Below are 20006 nucleotides of genomic sequence, written 5' to 3'. Positions count from 1 at the left end.
ATAATAAAAAAAAAAGTGATTACCCACGCATTGACTACATCAGCGTATCCCTCCTCTGGCTATGTTTACTTTTATAAAGTGATTCCAATCGATCACTATGACTTACGCTAGAGCCATAAGATGGCCCATAGCATTTCTCTATTTCTATTCAATTTCACTGAAGTTGACTTGGTTGTATGTTTGAAAATATAATGGATACAATGACATGCTATCAAGTGTACCAACACTATTTCTCAGAAAAAATGTAATAAATTATTTTACTGATAAACAAAAAGAATATTCAGAAAAAATTAAGAATTACTAAGGCAGCCATATGTCAAAAATGTTCCTTGTTCATACATTCTGTAGTAGGATTTTCCTTGAGGATGTTTTCAAAATAATGGACTGTTATCAGGACTGGTCACAGTAATTATTTTCCCAAAACACAAGCTGACTAATTTTCATACCCGTGGCTAACACAGAGCGTGCAGCATTTACTGCGGGTAATTTAAATCATTCATTGTTTCTTTATTCCTGCGTATCACGCGATGTCTTCTGTTAAACGGCACAAATGAGTATTGCGTCCACGTGCTGACAATTCGCGTGGAGAATGCATTCGATTAGAATTTGATGAAATTCGTCCATTGGGACAGAGTAATTAATTGCTTATTAAGAAAATATTTTACTAATGATTAATAACACTTTCATTTATTAGACTTAAACGTGTAATGAGAATAATTAATAGCAAACATCATTAGGCCGTATAAATCGCCTTCTGTTAATGAGCATTCATTAATAAATGCAATTACCGAATGCAATTAGCGTGATCGTGTTCTGCTTTTACAGCAGCGTAAGAATGATATTGAATTCGCTGACGAACTCGTGAAACTTTCTGTCAAGAAAGTCTCACCTTGCGTCCGCGATTAGTTTCTTCGGGACTGCCACTCGTTCCTTTCTTCAAATATGCATGAAAAGTGTATCTGAGGAAAATTTTTCGAAAGCGTGCAATTACTATCAAGTGTAACCTCAAAGGAACGAACTAGTTTCATGTTCTAATTATATTAGAATATAATTCTTATTCTAAAGGAATAGGAATTACACTAATTCACATTCCGTTAAATAATTGCTTTTCTCGACAAAATAAAATATACAAGTATAAATAGACAAGTAATCCATTTTAAAATATTTAATTAATATTAAATAAATGAATATTTTTCAGTTATAACGCGAACACGATTTCATTACTGTTGAATGATGTTCTCAATAGCGCTCCCGATGCATGTAATTACCATATTAACTATTTGAAAGTTTTTTTCTTTTCCTAGATGCCTGTAGTCCTTATATGAAATCATCTGGGTGATGTTTTAGTGAAAAAGGAGTTGACGAGCTTGTCCTCAACTCACTCAAATATATCCATGAAGTTAATTTTGAACGTATATGGAAAATATTTTGGCTTGAGATTTATGAACACTGCAAAGATTTGTCAAATGAAAAAGACTAATGGAGTGTACTGTCATCGGCAAAACTGAGAGGTTCGAGGTTAGTGAGAGAAGTTCGTTTACGAATAGGAAAAAGGAGCGGAATACTCCAGGAATAGAGGGAAAATCTGAATAGCGACACGCAGTGACTGAATAGAGAGAAAATTTACAACCCATTTTCAAGAGTTGATGTTAAACTACATTATGGGATTTGTTTTGTGCGACAATGCCTTGGAAATATCTAGAGTGATCATATAAGTTGAAACAGTTTGGGTGATGACAGCAAGGAGACCTGTTGTGGACCGAGAGTGGCGGACTTCTGGTGATCACCAGTTAACTGGTAGATTTCAAGATGGAGATGGAGTTGATTATTGATGGCTTTTTCCGTTACTTTTGATAGAAGTGCAGTGAGAACAATGGAATAATAGTTCACTGACTGCTTTTATCTCATTCTTTGCGCCGACTTCTCTTCATTTAAAAGTTTGGACCCTTCTTCATTCATATACAAGATGTCAGAAAGGATGGATAGCTGGAACCCACCTGAATCATGGAAGAGAATAACTTGTATCATGATGATTCGTGCCCGCCATCAAAATAAGGATATTACGACTGCTGCCCAATGCTCCCTGAATACAGTAAAAACAATCAGGCATGAACTAGAGACTTGCAATGGTGACTACGAGGATGTAGCAAGAAGAAAGATCCCTAGCAGACGATCTGATTGCGTTCGTACAGCAGAATTCCTCGCAAATCTGCAGGAACAGGTGTTGAAGAACCCTGGCATTGGAATTCGGGCTTTGTTCGTGGAGTTGCTAACTGTAGTCAAGCCCTGGATAACAAGGGTAGCCAATGTTAGGCCGTATGTATGGCAGCAGGATTCGGCCCCTTGCCACACCTCTGGGAAAAGTCAAAAATGGTTGTCTGAAAATTTCTACGACTTCACCAGTCCAAATGTTTGGCCTCCAAACTCCCCAGACCTTAACCCCATGGATTATTTTGTATGGGGCGCAGTTGAAAAAGACACCAATCGCACTTCCAGTAATACAAAAGCCCAGTTAATGGATAAAATTAAAACAGTTTTTGCGGCCCTTCCCAGGGAGACTGTAGCATCAGCTTGTTCGAGGTTCCGAAGCAGAATTGAAGCTGTGATCGATGCTAATGGTGGTTATTTTGAGTAAATCTTGTTGATAGTATTGTAATTAACTCTGCCTGTAATGTTTTTTTGTCAATTCATTAAATTTAATAGATACAAAGAAGATTTTCTTTTTCCTTACGAAACTGTCAAATTTATCCCGAACACCCTGTATAGTAAATAATCGTTACTGTACTTAGTAGTACAATAACACTATTTGATTTATCTTTCTTGGAAACTGGCTATTTATCACTATACTGGAACATTTATTCATTCGTCTTCCGAAACAATAGGCGTAATGAGTAAAATTGTGTATATATATATATATATATATATATATATATTAAACTCATAGGAACAGATATTTACGCTTTTCGATTCTCAGCCTTTTGGATAATAAAAGTAGTATTTGCAACAGATTAACTCAGATAGATGACATAATTTGTGCTGGGAGATGCAAGATGTATTTTCTATTGTGCGTCAGAAAAGTTTGAAAAACACTGATCTAGCGGCTGGAGAGTAAAACCTTCTCACTGCTGTATCCTTGAATGGAGGATATTTACGGCCCTTACAATGCATCCAGCATGTCATGTAAGATGAAAAAGAGGGTTAAAAACCGGAAACCGTATCCTGGAAACGAAACATGGGAAACACGCACTTTACGTCCTCAAACAAGCAAAGTTGTACTGTTTGAACCGCTATGAATGTCATTTGCTATATTGGGCCACCAGCTAAGGAAGGAGGGAGCTACCTTTGTGAAAACAGGACACACCGAAGTAGGGGCAATTGTCTTGATGAAAGAGGCTATACGCTACGCGTAAAGAGGCTATATTTTACGCGCTAACAAACCATTAATGGCTCCTGCATTAAATGCACAATCAGTTCGATATGCATTCAAATAGTTTCGATAAGGATGTATAATTTACTACAATTATCGTACCTGAATTTCTAGTTTATTTTCTTCAGTTAATATGGCTATTTTGAAGTTGTTGTTTTTTTATATAATAATAAAAAAAAAACATTAACGAGGTTGGCCTGAAACGTTCGGCCTCGACCATAGATAGCAACATTATCTGCAAGATTTGTTTCTAAGTTGGCACATCTGTCATAAGCATCCATGTGAAATTGCAAGTAATTCTATCAAGTAGTTTGTTTTATACACTACCCGAAGCAAAATGTTCTCTGTATCCCTTGAAATGGATAAAATTGAGTATCGTGCGGTTATAAAATTCTTTGTAATAGAAGGTTTAACACCAAAACAAATTCATTCGAAGTTCATAAAAGTTTATGGGTACTCTTCTCCTTCGTTTCTGACAATTACGAAATCGGCTGCCGAGTTTAAACGTAGCTGTATCAGCCTTTGAGATGTGTAACAACACCAGAAATCACTTATCAAGTGCACGATATGGTATTGGATGACCGGCGAGTCAAAGTGCGTGAAATTGCTGAGACTATATGCATTTCAAAAGAGAGTGTAGGATATATTTTGCATGAAGAGTTGCAAATGAAAAAGCTTTGCGCAAGACGGGTGCCGCGCTTGCTCACAGCAGATCAAAAACCCACTCGCATGAAAATCTTTGAACAGTCTTTGGAGCATTTTAACAAGAATAAAATTGATTTTCGGCGTCGATTTATTATTATGGATGAGACTTGGATTCACCATTACACACCAGAATCCAAACAGCAGTCAAAATAGTGGACAGAAGCCGGTTGATCAGCGCCAAAGAAGACAAAGTCGGTTCCATCAGCAGGAAAGGTCATGGCATCGGTGTTTTGGGATGCTAGAGGCATTTTGTTTATTAATTATCTTGAAACGGGTGAAACAATAACCGGGGGATATTATTCCGATCTTTTGACCAACTAGACTAAAACATTTGTGAGAAAAGACCCGGTTTGCAGAAGAAAAATCATCTTTCATCAGGACAATGCACCTACCCACAAAGCTGTTTTGACAATAGAAAAATTAAGGGATCTGCACTATGAATTGTTGGAACATCCACCCTATTACCCAGATTTGGCTCCCTCTGACTTCTATCTCTTCCCAAAACTAAAACTCTTCCTCGCTGGTCAGCGTTTTTCTTCGAATCAAGATGTGATTGCAGTTGTAGAGGGATATTTTGCAGATCCTACTGAGAACCACTACAGGGACGGGATAATGGCGCTGGAGCATCACTGGAATAAATGCATTAGTCTTAATGGAGATTATGTTGAAAAAACAATTTTTTTTTTAAATTATAAATTCGTTTTTTCATTGTTAGGCCGGGAACTTTTCAGACCACCCTCGTATTATATTCCTTATATAAATTATAATACTCTACTGGATCATAAATATTGTCTGGGAGATGTAATGGTTATAATATGAATGCTATTTTAAAGGCTATTCAGGACTACTAAACTTTTCGCAGATGACATATTAGCAACAAATGAAATTCCCCACTTATGTTTTCAAGTATATTTTTTATGACAAAGGTTTCATTTTATAGTTTATCATATGAGAAATAATGCAAAGTACTCGTCTCGTTTACAAGATGATATTATGGGTTTTGGATTTTCAAATAAAATTAACTTTCGTATTATGTAGCGGGCAGCTGATTCAGGAAGATTGAACAAAATCCGTTTCTTCACCATCAGGACTTTTACTGCTGATCTCAACACGTATTTATGGAATACACCAATTCAGTTAGAAATGTCAACCCTTCGCTAAAAAACAAAACAAAAAAAAACGGTGGCTCGTTTGCAGAGATTGATAATAAAAATATAAAAAGTAATAAAAAAATTGCGCCCTATATTAAATTATGGATCACGTGAAGTTTAGAACGTTTTCCGTTTTCTAAATCAAAATGCTTAAAATGTTTTCAGTTTGAATCTATTCCTGAAGAATAAACAAACTAAAATCGAAAAGTTTTTATTTACCATTTCCTGTTAAATATCTTAATTCGACAGACATTTTGGTGTCTACTGATTCCAGCTAAGTCTCTAAACAGTGCATAATCTCTGAATACAAAATGCATCTGCTGAACTCATCAGCTTCAAAATGCGTATAAAGAAATTCATTTACGAAATGTTATTCTTTTATCATCCAGAATTTTTTCAAGTCACAAAGTAAGAAAAACGCATGGAATATCTAATAACCCATGAAAGAACTTACGAGACACATTCAAGCCCCCTCGTACGTTATTTAATATATTTTACAAGATCGCCAAAATTAGAGTTTTATATGTGAATGCATTGTTATTCTATTCATTTAAGTGCACGATAAATGGCGAAATTTGTATTTCAGATCCTCATGGGAGCTCCCCTCCAAAATTCACGGATAGTCGTCCGTTTGTTACAACAAAGGAAGGTCAGACAGTCGAGTTGGCGTGCGCAGCTGAAGCTTATCCACTTCCCAGTTACAGGTACTTAACTGCATCACCTGTTCACTTTACAATAATTATATTCTGGTTATCATTACCATGAACACAATAAGTAAGTTAGGTTTACTGTAATGTTAGCTTAATATGTCTAATAAGTTGTCTGAGTTAACTGAGCTAAGCATTTGGTTACTAATAATAAAATGTGGTGTCTCCTTTCTCATTAAACTATTTCTGAAATATCTGTGTAGCCTTAATATTAACGTAATTCATGTAAATAAAAAAAAATTCGTGTAAATTACCCAAATTGTTATAGAAGTTTTATTACAGAAGTTTGAATAAAACTTTGTTTTATTCAAAGCATTATATGCACTTAAATACTTTCAAGTTTTTTTATCAGGATAATATCCAGAGATAATTTCACTTAATTCTTTATTCGTTAAGATTTTCCATTTTTTGCATTATTTTTCTAAGAAATAATGTAATATTAATTTCACCACAACTATAAACACGTAGTTAGTATGATTGTGATAATGGCCAGCGTAATTTACTCGTAGAAATGAGGAGTAGATTAGAATTCGAAGTTATATACATTCACAGTCACAGTAATTACGTATTGAACCTCTCGCAATCTATATGGCCAGGTTCATTTCAAACTGTTCCTAAATCATCGCAGGGGAAAGAAAAAGCTCTTTGAAAGCAAGTTATGACAGCGTTTTATCTTACATAACAAGCTCACTTGTTTAGCGGTAGTTCCAGCAGAATTTATTTTAATTAGATACCGCGTTTGGAATGTGGTTTCCATACAGAGTTATTGACCCTAACTGTGTGAAACTGCTTTCAATGGGAAAATGTCAACTGCACATTAAAGTCGCGAGCAACTCGACATCAACTTGGTATTCTTGCTCTGGTTTATATCTTACTTTTGTACATTTCTAACACACAAACCTAAGAGCGCACGCATGCACCCACACACACTTTCATCGTGGTCTCTAAACTGGCATCTGACAGCTTACTTACTTGACGAGCGAGCAGGTTATGTATTAAGCGCGCTGAACGGTGTTCTGCATCCACATGCGAATGAGAAAAGCACCAACGTTGCGAGACTACAGTGAAAACTAATGAGCTAAAGAGCGTGGAGAACGAGTAGTCGTTGCCAAGGAAACGCATATGGCTGGTTGTGCACGTCACGTTGTCGGGTGTGTGCGAAATTGTCCGTTCATCGGTGTGCATTCACTTAGCACAGAAAGCAACCGTGCCAATTATCACTGTGATTGACTATTACTGCATGAGCAGCTGGAGGTATAGCACGCTAATATGGTAGTCCATATGCTAACACTGTGAGTGTCATCCAACCAGTACAAGCGGACTGATATGAGTATTATTATTTAGTAACCCCGTGTGTTTGGCGTAATAATACTCATCAATCCACTTGTACCGGTTGGATGATCAGAATTATCAGATAAGAGTTCTTATAAAAACGCTATAGATCTTGAATTACACATACGTTTTAACGATGACACTGAAGCAAAAGGAATATTAATTTATTTATTTTTTTAAATTTCAGGCTATTAAAATGAAGACCTTATCAAAGACATTCAAAGAACACTAAAGATCTGAAACTTACATAGGTTTTATTTTTGATATGAACGATATCAAACATTTCCCTAACTTCTCGCTTCATCGGTCCACATTCGCATCAGTACTCCCAGTTGACTACCGAGTCTACACAGAATAGACGCAGTCTTCTGCTATGTCAGTAGCATGTACGTTAAGTGCATAATGCTCTACTAACTTTGTCTATTTTGATGAAATTCCCGCGTTTCTGGGGGAAAAAAAACCCTTCTACCTCCGTATGAAACTAACTGACTCACTTTCAGATGAAAAGCTATTGTATAGTTTTTTTAAGTGCTAGACGAAATTCAAACACAAGTCTTTCCAACCAGCGTAGCCAATGCCTACTTGAGCTACTACGGGGACTCGACGTAAGAGGAAAATGGGTTATAAACACTTATTTATTTATTTTATTTTTAGAACCTCAAAGTCTCGATTTGGCATTAAAAACCATTTCTTCTATACTTAACTTTATGCTCCAAACGATAATTCACTTATGAAAAATTCACCTTTCACACATGAGCAGACAGTTTCTCAGGTCTCCGAACCAACACTTGGAAACTGTCAGATCTGGAACCATAATCAAAAGAGCTCTAAAGTCAAATAGAGTATATGAGCTCGTGTGCAAAAATGGTGAAGGAGAATAAATCTTCCAAAACGGACCTTTGGTGATCAGCAGATGGCACATCAAGTCCCATGTCTGATCCGCATGAGTTTTTACACTGGTGAAATGTAGTTTCAGGAAGTAGCGATGATCGAGGGGTATATCTGTCCATATCCCCCCCCCTGCCCACCCCTTCGTGCCATCTGATTCGATTTTCTCATTTTTCTATTCCCCCGGTTTCTGAAGCACGCTGCACTACCCGTTTCAAAATAATGAGATCCAGTACATGCTGCGTTTCTCTATTTCGCCCAATCTCGAGCCAATTTACCGATTGTTTATCTCGATGCTACACTTTATGTTTGCCTTGCGGTTATCCTTGAGCTGGATAATTTTATTGTTTGGTTCTTTTGGCCCTTCTCCAGTTTCAAGAAGATCTGTGTTGGAATGTGGTTATCAGTGGCAGAGGTAAGCTTTGGCATTGGGGCAGTTGCCAAAGGCGCCGGTATCAGAAAGACGCCATAATTAGTAAAATTAGTATATTTTACTAATTATCGAAATTATGATATTATAAAAAGGCTTTCCAAAAGGCACTAAAAGCCTAGCTATGTCACTATATTGTGCAATTTCCCATTTCGATATTTACCTACATCAATCTAATTGATGCTGTCTGTCTGTCATTCAATACTGTAAGCAACTTCTCTGATCGTCGTTGCCTGAATATTACTTCCTATTCATTTCATTGCCAAGAAGAATCCCCTACGTGTAGGTTGTCCAGATCAGAGATGTTGGTGGATAATCATTGCCTTAGTAATTTGTGCAAATTGCTTCTCTGAAAACAGTGATGTTAGTACGGTTTTTTCAGTGAATAAAGACTTTTCATAGGCGACATTAGTAATACATTTTCCAGTATTTCGGATGCCTGAATGATGCAATACAGAATATTTAAGAGACCAATAGTCTTATGAATCAAAGATTAATGGGACTGGTGTTTACAGCATTGATGTACTAATCATCAAAGATTTATGGGCATGGATGCCTCGATTATCAAAGCTCCTTTTTCGAATGCCTAAAGAACTCCACTACCATAACAAAGGACAAAGAAATACCAAACTGCAAATACCTGTCATTCAGTTGAATGACAGGTAATTGCAGTGTAGCATTATCAACATAAAAAGCATTATCGAAAGAGAAATGGAACTAACAGAAGAATTGGATAAGTACCCCAACGACATAATAGGTGTTACAGAGAATAGAAAACCAGTGAAATTCTTCTTAGCAATGAAATGAATAAGTAATATTCAAGCAATGACGATCAGAGAAGTTGCTTGCAGTATTGAATGGCAGACAGACAGCATCAATTAGAATGATGCAGGTAAATATCGGAAAGGGGAATTGCACAATGAGATTTATTGTGCCTATGATCCCATAGATGGATTTTCTTAAGCAGGAAACGGAAGAATTTTCGAAGCACTGGAGAAGATAGCTGACACGAAGAAAAAGGAAAAGTTGGTTCTTGTTGGAGATATAAACAGCGGATTAGGAAAGGAATACCAGACACAGCATTTTCCATATTTTACATTCAATTATGGTTTGAAATAGTAGCGAGAGCAACTTACCAATAAGATATGAATCGGCGTCTATTTAGTGATGATGAAAACCATCAAGTTAAATGTGGTAGAGAAAGAGCATAACTTATCACAGACGCCTTTCTCAAATGCTTAAGAACTCCACTACCATACTAAAGGAGAATACAGTTGTCCTTTGGTATGAAACTTCGAAACACGAAGCAAAAAGTCAGATCCATCTTAATCAAGAAACATTTGGGAATTCATAAATTAGACATTACAGTTACGTTGAATTTAACACACTCTGATGAGTATTCTGCCAACTAACCATTGATATTGATCCCTAAACAAAATATTGATTTCTCAAACAAATCCCACGCATATTATTACTATGATTGCAGTAATTATTTTTGTGTTTGATTTCTTTCTATTATGAAACAAATCTTTTCATTTCTTCAATTGATATGTTCGGCCAATGCGCAGGTGCGCTGATAAAAATATGATTATTTAAAAAAAAATGCAAATATCAATTAGTTAGTATATTGAAACCATTTAGAGATCCACTTCAGCTACAAATAACAGTTGATAAAATCAAATCGTTTGGTTAGCGGCAAAAAAGCAATAAAAATAAAATAAGATAAACACCTCTTCCCCCCTCCCACACCCATACAGCGAATTGTGAAAATCTTAATGTAAACGGAAGGCATCAAGGATAGGATGAAGTGTTTCCACTCTGCTTGCTCCGTATTTGTTTAATACTAGTCAAGCAATTCTTTCACTAATGAAATGATGAATAATACATCTTGATAAAACTCCCATGAACGTATTTCCCATTTAATTTGTTGATGTGCACTCCTAACGTGTTATACAAGAAATCTAAGCCTACATATATATTTAAATTTCAGGTAATATTTTATTTAGTCAAGCTTAATAATGAATAATACTGCGCACAATTACCGTTCCACAACAGAACAGATGTTCATAAATAGGTTACAAAATTAATTTTCCTTACCAACGTAGCATTCTGCTAAGAATAAGAAGAAATAGTTCCGAAATGAATCACAATCTGTCAAATATAAAAAATGCCCATCAATAATGAAAAGGAAATTGTATTATTGTAAGCATTTCACAAGTGCTTAATATAAAAAACAGCATGTGGTAACAATATTTGATATGAAAATTAAAAAGGCAGACGTCTGAAGCCCGAGTTCTAGTTGACGATGAATAGAAGGCTGGCAGCCTATTCATTATCGCTAACATCCAAAGCATCCATCCTTGATTTGAACTGAATTTGTTTTCCAAATCAAACCAATATCAGTTACTTGGGATGGAATGTAAAAGTATGTTTTTGAATAACATCCTAATAATTCATGGTTTCCTATTATTCTGGTTTACAGTTAGGAGGTACATGTTTCAAGAATAGTGACGGACGAAGACTTATAAAAATTCCTTATATTATTTGCGTAAAAAGTAATAAATACCCACACTATTCAAAACCTTGCATAAGATTTCACGATGTTATTTTTAGAAGAAGGTGGTTAGTACTATTCTTGTGTGTAAATTGTTTGCTTTCTCCTGGCCGGAGTTCCAATCCCTTAATGGGTTTCTTTGTAAAACCAAATTGCTTCGACGAAAAACTGAGCTATGCAGGCTCATATCATTTGCATGCTAACATTCAAACAATGCTAAATATTAAGAATCTGCAATAATGATCAGGGAAGCAATAATGATCTAAATAGTAAATATCTATTGTTTAATAATAGATATTTCAAATGCGCCAACTGCAGGATTTTACAGCACAGATTTATTCGGTAAGCAAAATAACTAAGACATAATAACTGCAGAAAATAGCTATGAGAAAATGGTTCTTAGCTTAGTTAATTTTCAAAGCAAAATTTTCATTTGTTTACAGGAGGGGGAAATTTTAGAACAGATTTGTTTATCTTACCATTCGGATTACAAAGACCGATGTTTTAGATGCTAAATGGTGATAATCTAACGATAATCTATCAGCCTTCATTTATTCATAATCAGGTAGATAGATCTCAGACTGGTTCAGGAGGTTTTTAATCAATATCCTGAGAGAGAGAAAGAGAGAGTTCAAATAAAGTTTTTTTTTTGGCGTATTTTCTGGAAATGGAACAAACCGTTTCATATTGAGAAAACTGTGCCTATGAAAGAAACAAATTTGATCGCATTTTCTGTTTCTCCGCCATGTGCACAACGTGCATTATATTGCCACCTGCAATATACCCGAGCATTCTTTAGAATTCGTGCTCCTTCCGGAAAGCGAAAACATTTCTGCTTCGAATACAAGAGCCCATCATCCGGGTATAGTGCGCATGTAAAACGCTTTTCAAGACCTCGCATAACAGAGTTCGTGGCAATTTTCGCCTTCTCCTCCGGTATAACGCGTCACCTAGGAAGGTGCAGGATATGCTCCACAAAATGCATTCATAAGAACACGTTTTATAGACGATTCTTGCTACAATCTCGGAAGCGAATGCTTCATACTCCATTCAGTTCTTTCTCACAGTGGAAACTCAATGTAAGAACCCCACGAAAATGATTCTTTCCACGATTTGCATCCTCATTTCAGTGAAGCTTGGGGCACTTCTTAATTATATTTTGATTACCATTCAACAACAGGTGTTCGAGTTGTAATTTTTAAAATTTATTTTCACAATCAGCACAATTAATATTTCAATTCACTTAAAACATTTCCTAAGCTGCTTTCTCCAAAGTCCGTCGTAATTTATATTTTTTAATGTCAGTCCCACATACAAGAGGTAGCGAGAACTAGAGCACACAGTTTTATAAGAAAACGAATTTAGTTATGTTGTCTTTCATGGTTGTTTATTGTTAAGGAACAGTTAATGAGCAGGATGTAGTAGGAATAGAGAACCCACAGGCATGCATCCCCATTGAACGAGAAAAAATAATAAAAATAAATGAGAGAGAGAGAGAGAGAGAGCACCCAGTTTCCGGGTCCATTGCCTGTCTTCGACAGTTCCTCTGCACACTGGTATACTTGGACTTCCAAACTTCCTTGTCACCAATCCATTAATGCTCCAAATGTTTATGGTAATGTGGTCAATACATCTTTATTTTAACTATCATGAGCGGAATGAAAGAGTTTACTTGATTTATATTTGAATCGTTTCGTTTGGATATTTAACTGGGGTTGTCCCTCCTCTAGACTATCATTACTAAGTACCTTCCGTGATTAGTTATTAATCTTGCTTTACTCACTTCAAAAGAAGCCGATCTACAAAAGATCTACTAAAGGCTCGAATTAGAATTAGAGAAAAAAAGGGAAAAAAATTTATCCCACCTATGATACAAATGTACAATAGGTTTAAAAAGTTCCGTGGGTGGAAGTCAGAAGAAGAAAGAACTACTGGATTTTCAAGAATGGTAGTGGATCACAGAATTTGTAAACATAATTTAACGTTTAGATAGTAAAATAAGTACCTTCATTCAGAAGAGTTAATGTTAGTCTACGTTGTAAAAAGTACAAAAATATCTTCAAGCATGAAAAACTGGAACTCAAGTATTAAGAATAAACACTACTTACTTGCAGCATCACGAATAACTTAAGGCTTAGTTAAAAATTTTCTAAATTATTAGGTCTTTCTTTTCGGATAAAGCGTATGCTGTTCTTTGCCTCCCGAACCCTGCCTTTCCCAAAGAATACAATCGTCCGTTATTCAACAAAAAAGAAAAAAAAAGTGAAGAGACTCTTCCATTCCTCTTATCTTCTTTCCCACATATGGAACTTATATATTATAGGTCTCGCAATCTTTCGGGTATATACGAGATGGCAGATGTAAAAAAAAAAAAAAATGCAAATTAGGGTAAAGTTACTCATGCGACTGATAATTAATTCTAATTAACAAACCCATAAGTTAAAAATCATAAAAGATGCGTACATTGTTAACTGTTAACGTTTATTTACATTGTTTTGAAGCGTTCAGTAACAATTGAGAGATCACAACAATAATAAATTTAGATCGCTCTCACTTCAATTATTGCATTACACCATTTAGGGAACAAAGAATAAAACAAGGTGAAATCATAAAGCAAAGTATATTGTACTGGCAGACAATCTCAGCAGCATGTATTTCTATTCTTAAATGTGCAGTGAAAAGCTAAGTGCCACCGCGCACTTAGCTTACTTATATATATATATATATATATATATATATATATATATATATATATATATATATATATATATATATATATATATATATATATATATATATATATATATATATATATATATATATATATATATATATCTGATTATGCGTGTGAGTGGGAACATGTGAACCGCAACAAGTATCAATCATGAAATCTACGCACCGTCATCTTTCCTTACAGACTCTTTTGATTGATATATAACCGCTCAATGAACTATTTTTCGAATCTAAATTTTGATCTAACTAAATATTGATGTATGACACTGCATTTTATTCTTTGATTCAATTTAATATCTGAATTTGATATAGGTGGTACAAGGAAGAAGATGGAGCGCTTGTGTCTTTAATTCCAAACCACAGAATGACTGAACTCGATGGATCGTTAGTAATTCAATTTGCTGTTTCAAAAGATAGCGGGAAATACGTCTGTGTTGTGAATAATTCTGTTGGCGAAGAGAGAGTAAGAACAATTTTGACAGTCACAGGTAGGATGATATTTCACTTTTTGTTTTTAGGAATGATTAAAAAAATAACATCGAGAAGGCAGTTAGAAGAGAGGCGAAGTCGTAGGTCTGATTAGCATCTCTGGTTTCCACACAAAAAACTCTGGTCAAACGCTCGTGAAAAGATTTTTCTTTCGTAGTAAGCAATATTCGTAGTCCGCTGAGAGTGTGATTTTTTTTACCTAGATTTCCAGATTGTGTAACTCACATTCTGCCTGCGGTGCTAAATTTGCTATAAGTTAACCATTCGTTAGAAGAATAGAAATAAAATGAATAAATCTGGTTAATGTTAGAAAATATCTACCAAACAAATCAAAATGAAAGAATGTCACTGTTTGTGAAGATAATTTTAATTTTCAAACTAATTTTCGAAAGGAAACATGCTGGTAAATGAAAGAAAGATCTTTTATTTTCGGAGGAAAGACACAGCAGTCTCAGAAAAAACAGGATTTATAAACATTTTTCGCGTTATACCCATGACAGGAGTAGTGCAATATAATTTTTGTTGTAGGCTTGAAATATGGCTTGTGCGATGCTGATAGAGAAAAATTAAGTTATCAACGATTTTTTTTAAACCAAATTACAATTAAACAACAGAAAATGTAAAAATGCTTATTTTATTAAAATATGTAATAATATCGCATATCAACAGAAAATACACGCTTAATCAGGAGCATTTGGCAGGTACAGATAACGGATAGCAGTATAAATATCGGTATTTTTACTGTTGCATTATGAAAAATCTACTTTATGTAGCAAAGTACATGGCCGATAAAAAGGAACCGAGAAAAACCTTTCGGTCTCTACCTACGTAATTACAGCTGTAATGTGCCTATAGCCGCTATAACATATTACTGTCTCCAAAGGAAACATGTATTGTATGCCTAATACACTGAAATATTTAATCTTGATATTTAATTTAATATCATTTAAGTTAATGCGTTTATTTCGTATTAGAAATTAGCAGTCTTATCATTACCACGGGTATCGAGTTTCGTACATCTTCATTGAGAGCATGAGCCATTCGTAAATGCTCGATCCTAATTGACATATCCGGCTGCGTTCATTGGTTTTATAGCTTTATAGTACGAGGCTTAATAAATATAACCAATCGGTTCATTTATGTTTTTAAAGCACTAAAAAAAAGTAAATATAAGTGCACTTCGATGAGCATTTCTTTTGAACGGCAGGATATCACGACAACGCACACTGTAAAAAGGTTTGTGACTGTAAAGTCGAAGTGTTACCACAATTAGTTTAACGTAAAAGGGAAAAAATAGCACGATTTCAAATAAATATATTACTTTAATTATGGACAAAAGTAGCTGGAAATTTTCAATGCTGGGCAATATTTGAAAAGGAATCTAACAAGATTTGTCAATAACAAAGAGGAGCACAGTGTATTATGTTTATCAAATCAGAGAATGGAATTTCCAGTCAAGTACTACCGTAGTCATTAATGTATAGAGGCGAAATAGTGTGTAATTACTCCAGCTTAATCGAGAAGTTTTTAGGATAAAGAACCACATATTATCAGGCGCAGTGAGCAGCTACAGAGGAAACTGTCCGACTAACAAAGGGCAAACGATCGATTCAACTTTTAATTGGAATTCGCCATGGTTTTACACCTTGGTTGCAGTAAAATCAACTACTGGTTATTAACCCAAAAGCGGTCTTCCTGATTAGAAAAATACTAAATGTGAAAAATAAAATCAAGATGTCCTTAGCGGGTTAAAATTGAATGCATCAAGTGAAAAAGGAAGTCATCACTAGATTTCAGTGTCATAAGAACATGTTCTTGAAAACCAACTGCAATTTTTTTTCTGTCATTCCATAACCTCTCACAATGCGAATATTTCGCTATTGGCGAATTCACTTACCCAAGGCATGCAATAACTCTTGAGTTTCTCAAACGTTTTCTACGACGGAACACTTTACAAATCCCGAAATGTTCACGGAACAGCTTGGTTATTTTGTAATGTATTAATTAATAATTAACTGGTAATTTAGCTGATTTTTATTAATTAATAATTGTTAATTAATTATTAATTAAACCATTAATTAAAGTTTAATTTAATTTATGTTTTAATTTAATTGATTTAATTAAAGCGTCGATAAACCATCATTAAATTAATTTGTGCTGATTTTCATTGACGTATCCTATTCTGATCACCAAATATATTTATAATATTATTATAAGGACTTACGAGTGAATGCAGACTTTTTCTCCTGTGCTGGTAGTTTTGCCCTCCTTTTGTAGATCCTGGAGATCTTTGTAGGCTTGAGGTGGATGACTCACTATCTGTTCCGTCACAAACACCTTCAATTAGAGATTTCTTAATACCAAAATTAAACAGCGCCTTGTCTCTTATTCATATTAGAATTTAAATCTGTATTCCTATTACTATTAAAAAATTCACGGCACTCCGGTTTCAGAACAAGCACTTACACACTGCAATACGAACTTGCGAAGAAAGTATTCAGTATTACTAGATTGGAGAATCGGATACAGACTACTTTGATCTGCAATTTCAGTGGAAAAATTTTCTTTATACTTCGTTGCTGATTGGTCACTGACATTTGCAATACAGATGTCATTTTGTTCAGTTTTGAGAAAACACCGCCCACTGTTGTAATCGGCTTGCAGGCAATTTTTATAATCGGTCATAAACGACGGTATTCTCTTTCCCGATTGTTGAAAGATTTCGATGTGTGAAAATTAACGACAATTCATGAATATTTCCATGTTTAAAAATATGCTGCTTGGTCACTGACATTTGCTACACAGATGTCATTTTGTTCAGTTTTGAGAAAACGCCGCCCACTGTTGTAATCGGCTTGCAGGCAATTTTTATGACCCATCATAAACAGCGGTATTCCCTTTCCCAAATGTTGAAAGGTTTCGATGTGTGAAAATTAACAATACGCAGATGTTATTAGGCGTTCTCGGTCTGAGCTTTTCGACATATTCACGATTATTCTCCTCAGAATATTTCTACTATAAATTACTGATTAATGAAAAATGTTTAGAAAACTAAAATGACAATTTCCAGAATTTCTCGTGGAACACCTATTCACCTCCCGCGGCAATAACTGATCAACCTTGCATGAATCAGCTTCTATTTTATTGCTTTTTAATGTTGTAGTTCATCATGCTAATTTATATCATGCTATCTATTTATATCATGTCTATCTATTCATATTTAAGGATATTTACGTGAAATATAAAATATTTCACGTAAGACAATATAAACTTTACAACAAAATATAAAAACAAAATGAAGACATATTTGAATAATTCCAATGATTTATTTTCAAACTACACAAGTGAAACATTTTTAGACTTTATAAAAGAACATTACTGATTACTTTAGCCTTCAGTTTGTGTATAGTGGGAATTGTGGAGTCATTGGAACTGATATCAGTCATGTCATGTAGATATTGCGCATTACCATTTGCTATGTCATATATATACATTTATCATTTCGTTTCTGTTCTCTAGCGCCGTTGTCTTCCTATATTTATCCCCAAAGACAAGTGGTGGATGTTGGCAGAGCTGCAACTTTTAACTGTACGATTTCTGGCCATCCAGTGAGAACAATCATTTGGGTTAAAGATCAGCGTCCCTTGCCCGAAAATGGAAGAATTGTACTTTTATCTCGTGAAGTTTTGCATATCACAGTCGTCCACAGAGAAGATAAAGGAATGTATCAATGCTTTGTGTACAACGATATAGAATCAGCTCAGAATTCCGCTGAATTAAAACTAGGAGGTAAGAACGAACCTACTCAAACCAAGGTTAGATTAATCTACTTATATTATCTCTAGAAGCATATAAATTCAGAAGTCGTTTGATTTTCATAAAAAAAGAACTTTTATAAAAATCGAATTTTCATAGAAGAAAGGTAACTAACAGGAAATTGAAATTTGATAAAAAAAAGTTTTACCGACAGAAAATTTAAATTAAACAGGAAATATTTAAATGATAGCGATAAAAATTTATACTTTAAAAAACATAAACACAGAAACGACGTTTAGAAGCCTGTAAAAAGAGATATGCATAGTTAATTTTGAGAAGTCATTCAGTGATTAATATTTACTTTTTTTGTGATAAATATTTGTGTGTACAGTACTAATACCGTTTATACGATTCCAATGGAGAATACGTAACGGCGATAAATCGCGTTCCACTTTATCGGCTTAATTATCTTTAAGATTTCTTTTTAATTTATTACGTTATAAACTGAAATATATTTTGTCACAGTATTGTTAAACTTCACTCATAATTAAAAACTCTTGTACAATCTACAATTTTTCGCTTTTACACCTGTGAATGAGTTAATGGATGAAGTAGTGTGTAGTTTATGTGAAACGAAGATTATAATAATTGTGAAGCACTTGACTATTTTTCAGAAGACCCCACGCCTAGCCAATGAGAATATTTTTACTATGATATTAGGTGTTAGGGTTGGTATTGCATAAAATATGAAGAACCTCACTAAGATCAGTGGGCACGGCTGTATAAGTTGGAAACTAGTATTGGTCCAGTGTTGAGGTTTTTATCGATACCGGATTGTTTGACCTGATAACGATGTCACTTTAATATCTGAGAGAGAGAAAGAGTAACGAATTTGTATAAAAAAACAACAGTTTGCATTATTGGAGATTTGATTTACAAATGCCTTTCTAAATGGTCACTGTTCATTTTCTGTTGATAAAAAACCCACTTGCATATAGTTTTCTTTCTTGAAATCATGAATTTTACAGTAAATTGTTTATACGTTACTGTAAAATTCATGATTTTAACTAAAAATTCATAATTTCTGGAAAACGAACGGCAATTAAATTATACCACAAGGAATCGATAGATTCGTTGTAGTATAATACTATTATGCCACAAGAAACCATCTAGTAAGTTTCGGGGTAAGTGCAGAACCTCTAATCTATTCTATTTTTACTTTCTATCAGCCATTACTGTATTGTTCAACAGAGGCGCTAAAACTATGATTACTCGCAAGAGCAGTGAGTGAAAAAAATATATTATCCTCTTAAAACCGAAAACCAAAGTGATGTGTTTTATCCAATGAATAGTTGGTATAAAAGAAATGCTGCTTCACGGAAGTTTGCTGGTATGTAATTGCAGTGGGCTGCAACAGTCGCTGGTAGTGTACATAAAGCTTAGTTTAACAAAGAGCCTGTCGTTAATAAAAAGTATAACTGTTAATTATTTATAACATAAAGTTCTTAATGTTATTCAAAGCTATTTGGAATGCATCGAAACACGGGCACAAATATAAAAGTTGTATGCAGATAATAAAATTGATCAACAGTAAAATGATGTACCACTGACGTCTGCTAAGCTGGTCAAGTTTTTCGTTACATCCAGTTTATGATTGCTCGTTAAATGCTTTAGAATGTAATAAATAAGGAATTGCACGCGTTTTTACTTCATGCAATTTTATAGTCCATTAAAACTTTAAACATCTTTTAGTAGGAGTGGATATTCGTTTAATATTTCACAAATTCGCTCTATTTTCTCGCTGTAAAATGAACGAAATATCAATTCCCAAAAA

General features: G+C 34.6%; 1 protein-coding gene across 1 annotated transcript in view; it reads left to right on the top strand.

The window, feature by feature from the left end:
* LOC150094607 (cell adhesion molecule Dscam1-like) overlaps positions 1–20006 on the top strand; it is a 198716-nt gene that overhangs the window by 102019 nt on the left and 76691 nt on the right. The window contains exons 5-7 of the mRNA XM_090411603.1: positions 5870–5987; positions 14240–14415; positions 17936–18205. Of these exons, the coding sequence (XP_090267729.1) occupies positions 5870–5987; positions 14240–14415; positions 17936–18205 (564 nt within the window). The remainder of the gene's footprint in view (positions 1–5869; positions 5988–14239; positions 14416–17935; positions 18206–20006) is intronic.

This window comes from Typopeltis vanoorti, chromosome 21 (genome assembly GCF_054136105.1).
Source record: "Typopeltis vanoorti isolate ZY-2024b chromosome 21, IOZ_Tvanoo_1.0, whole genome shotgun sequence".
Lineage (NCBI taxonomy): Eukaryota > Metazoa > Arthropoda > Arachnida > Uropygi > Thelyphonidae > Typopeltis > Typopeltis vanoorti.
The sequence above is the reverse complement of the archived record's forward strand: the minus strand, read 5'-3'. Positions and strand labels throughout refer to the sequence as shown.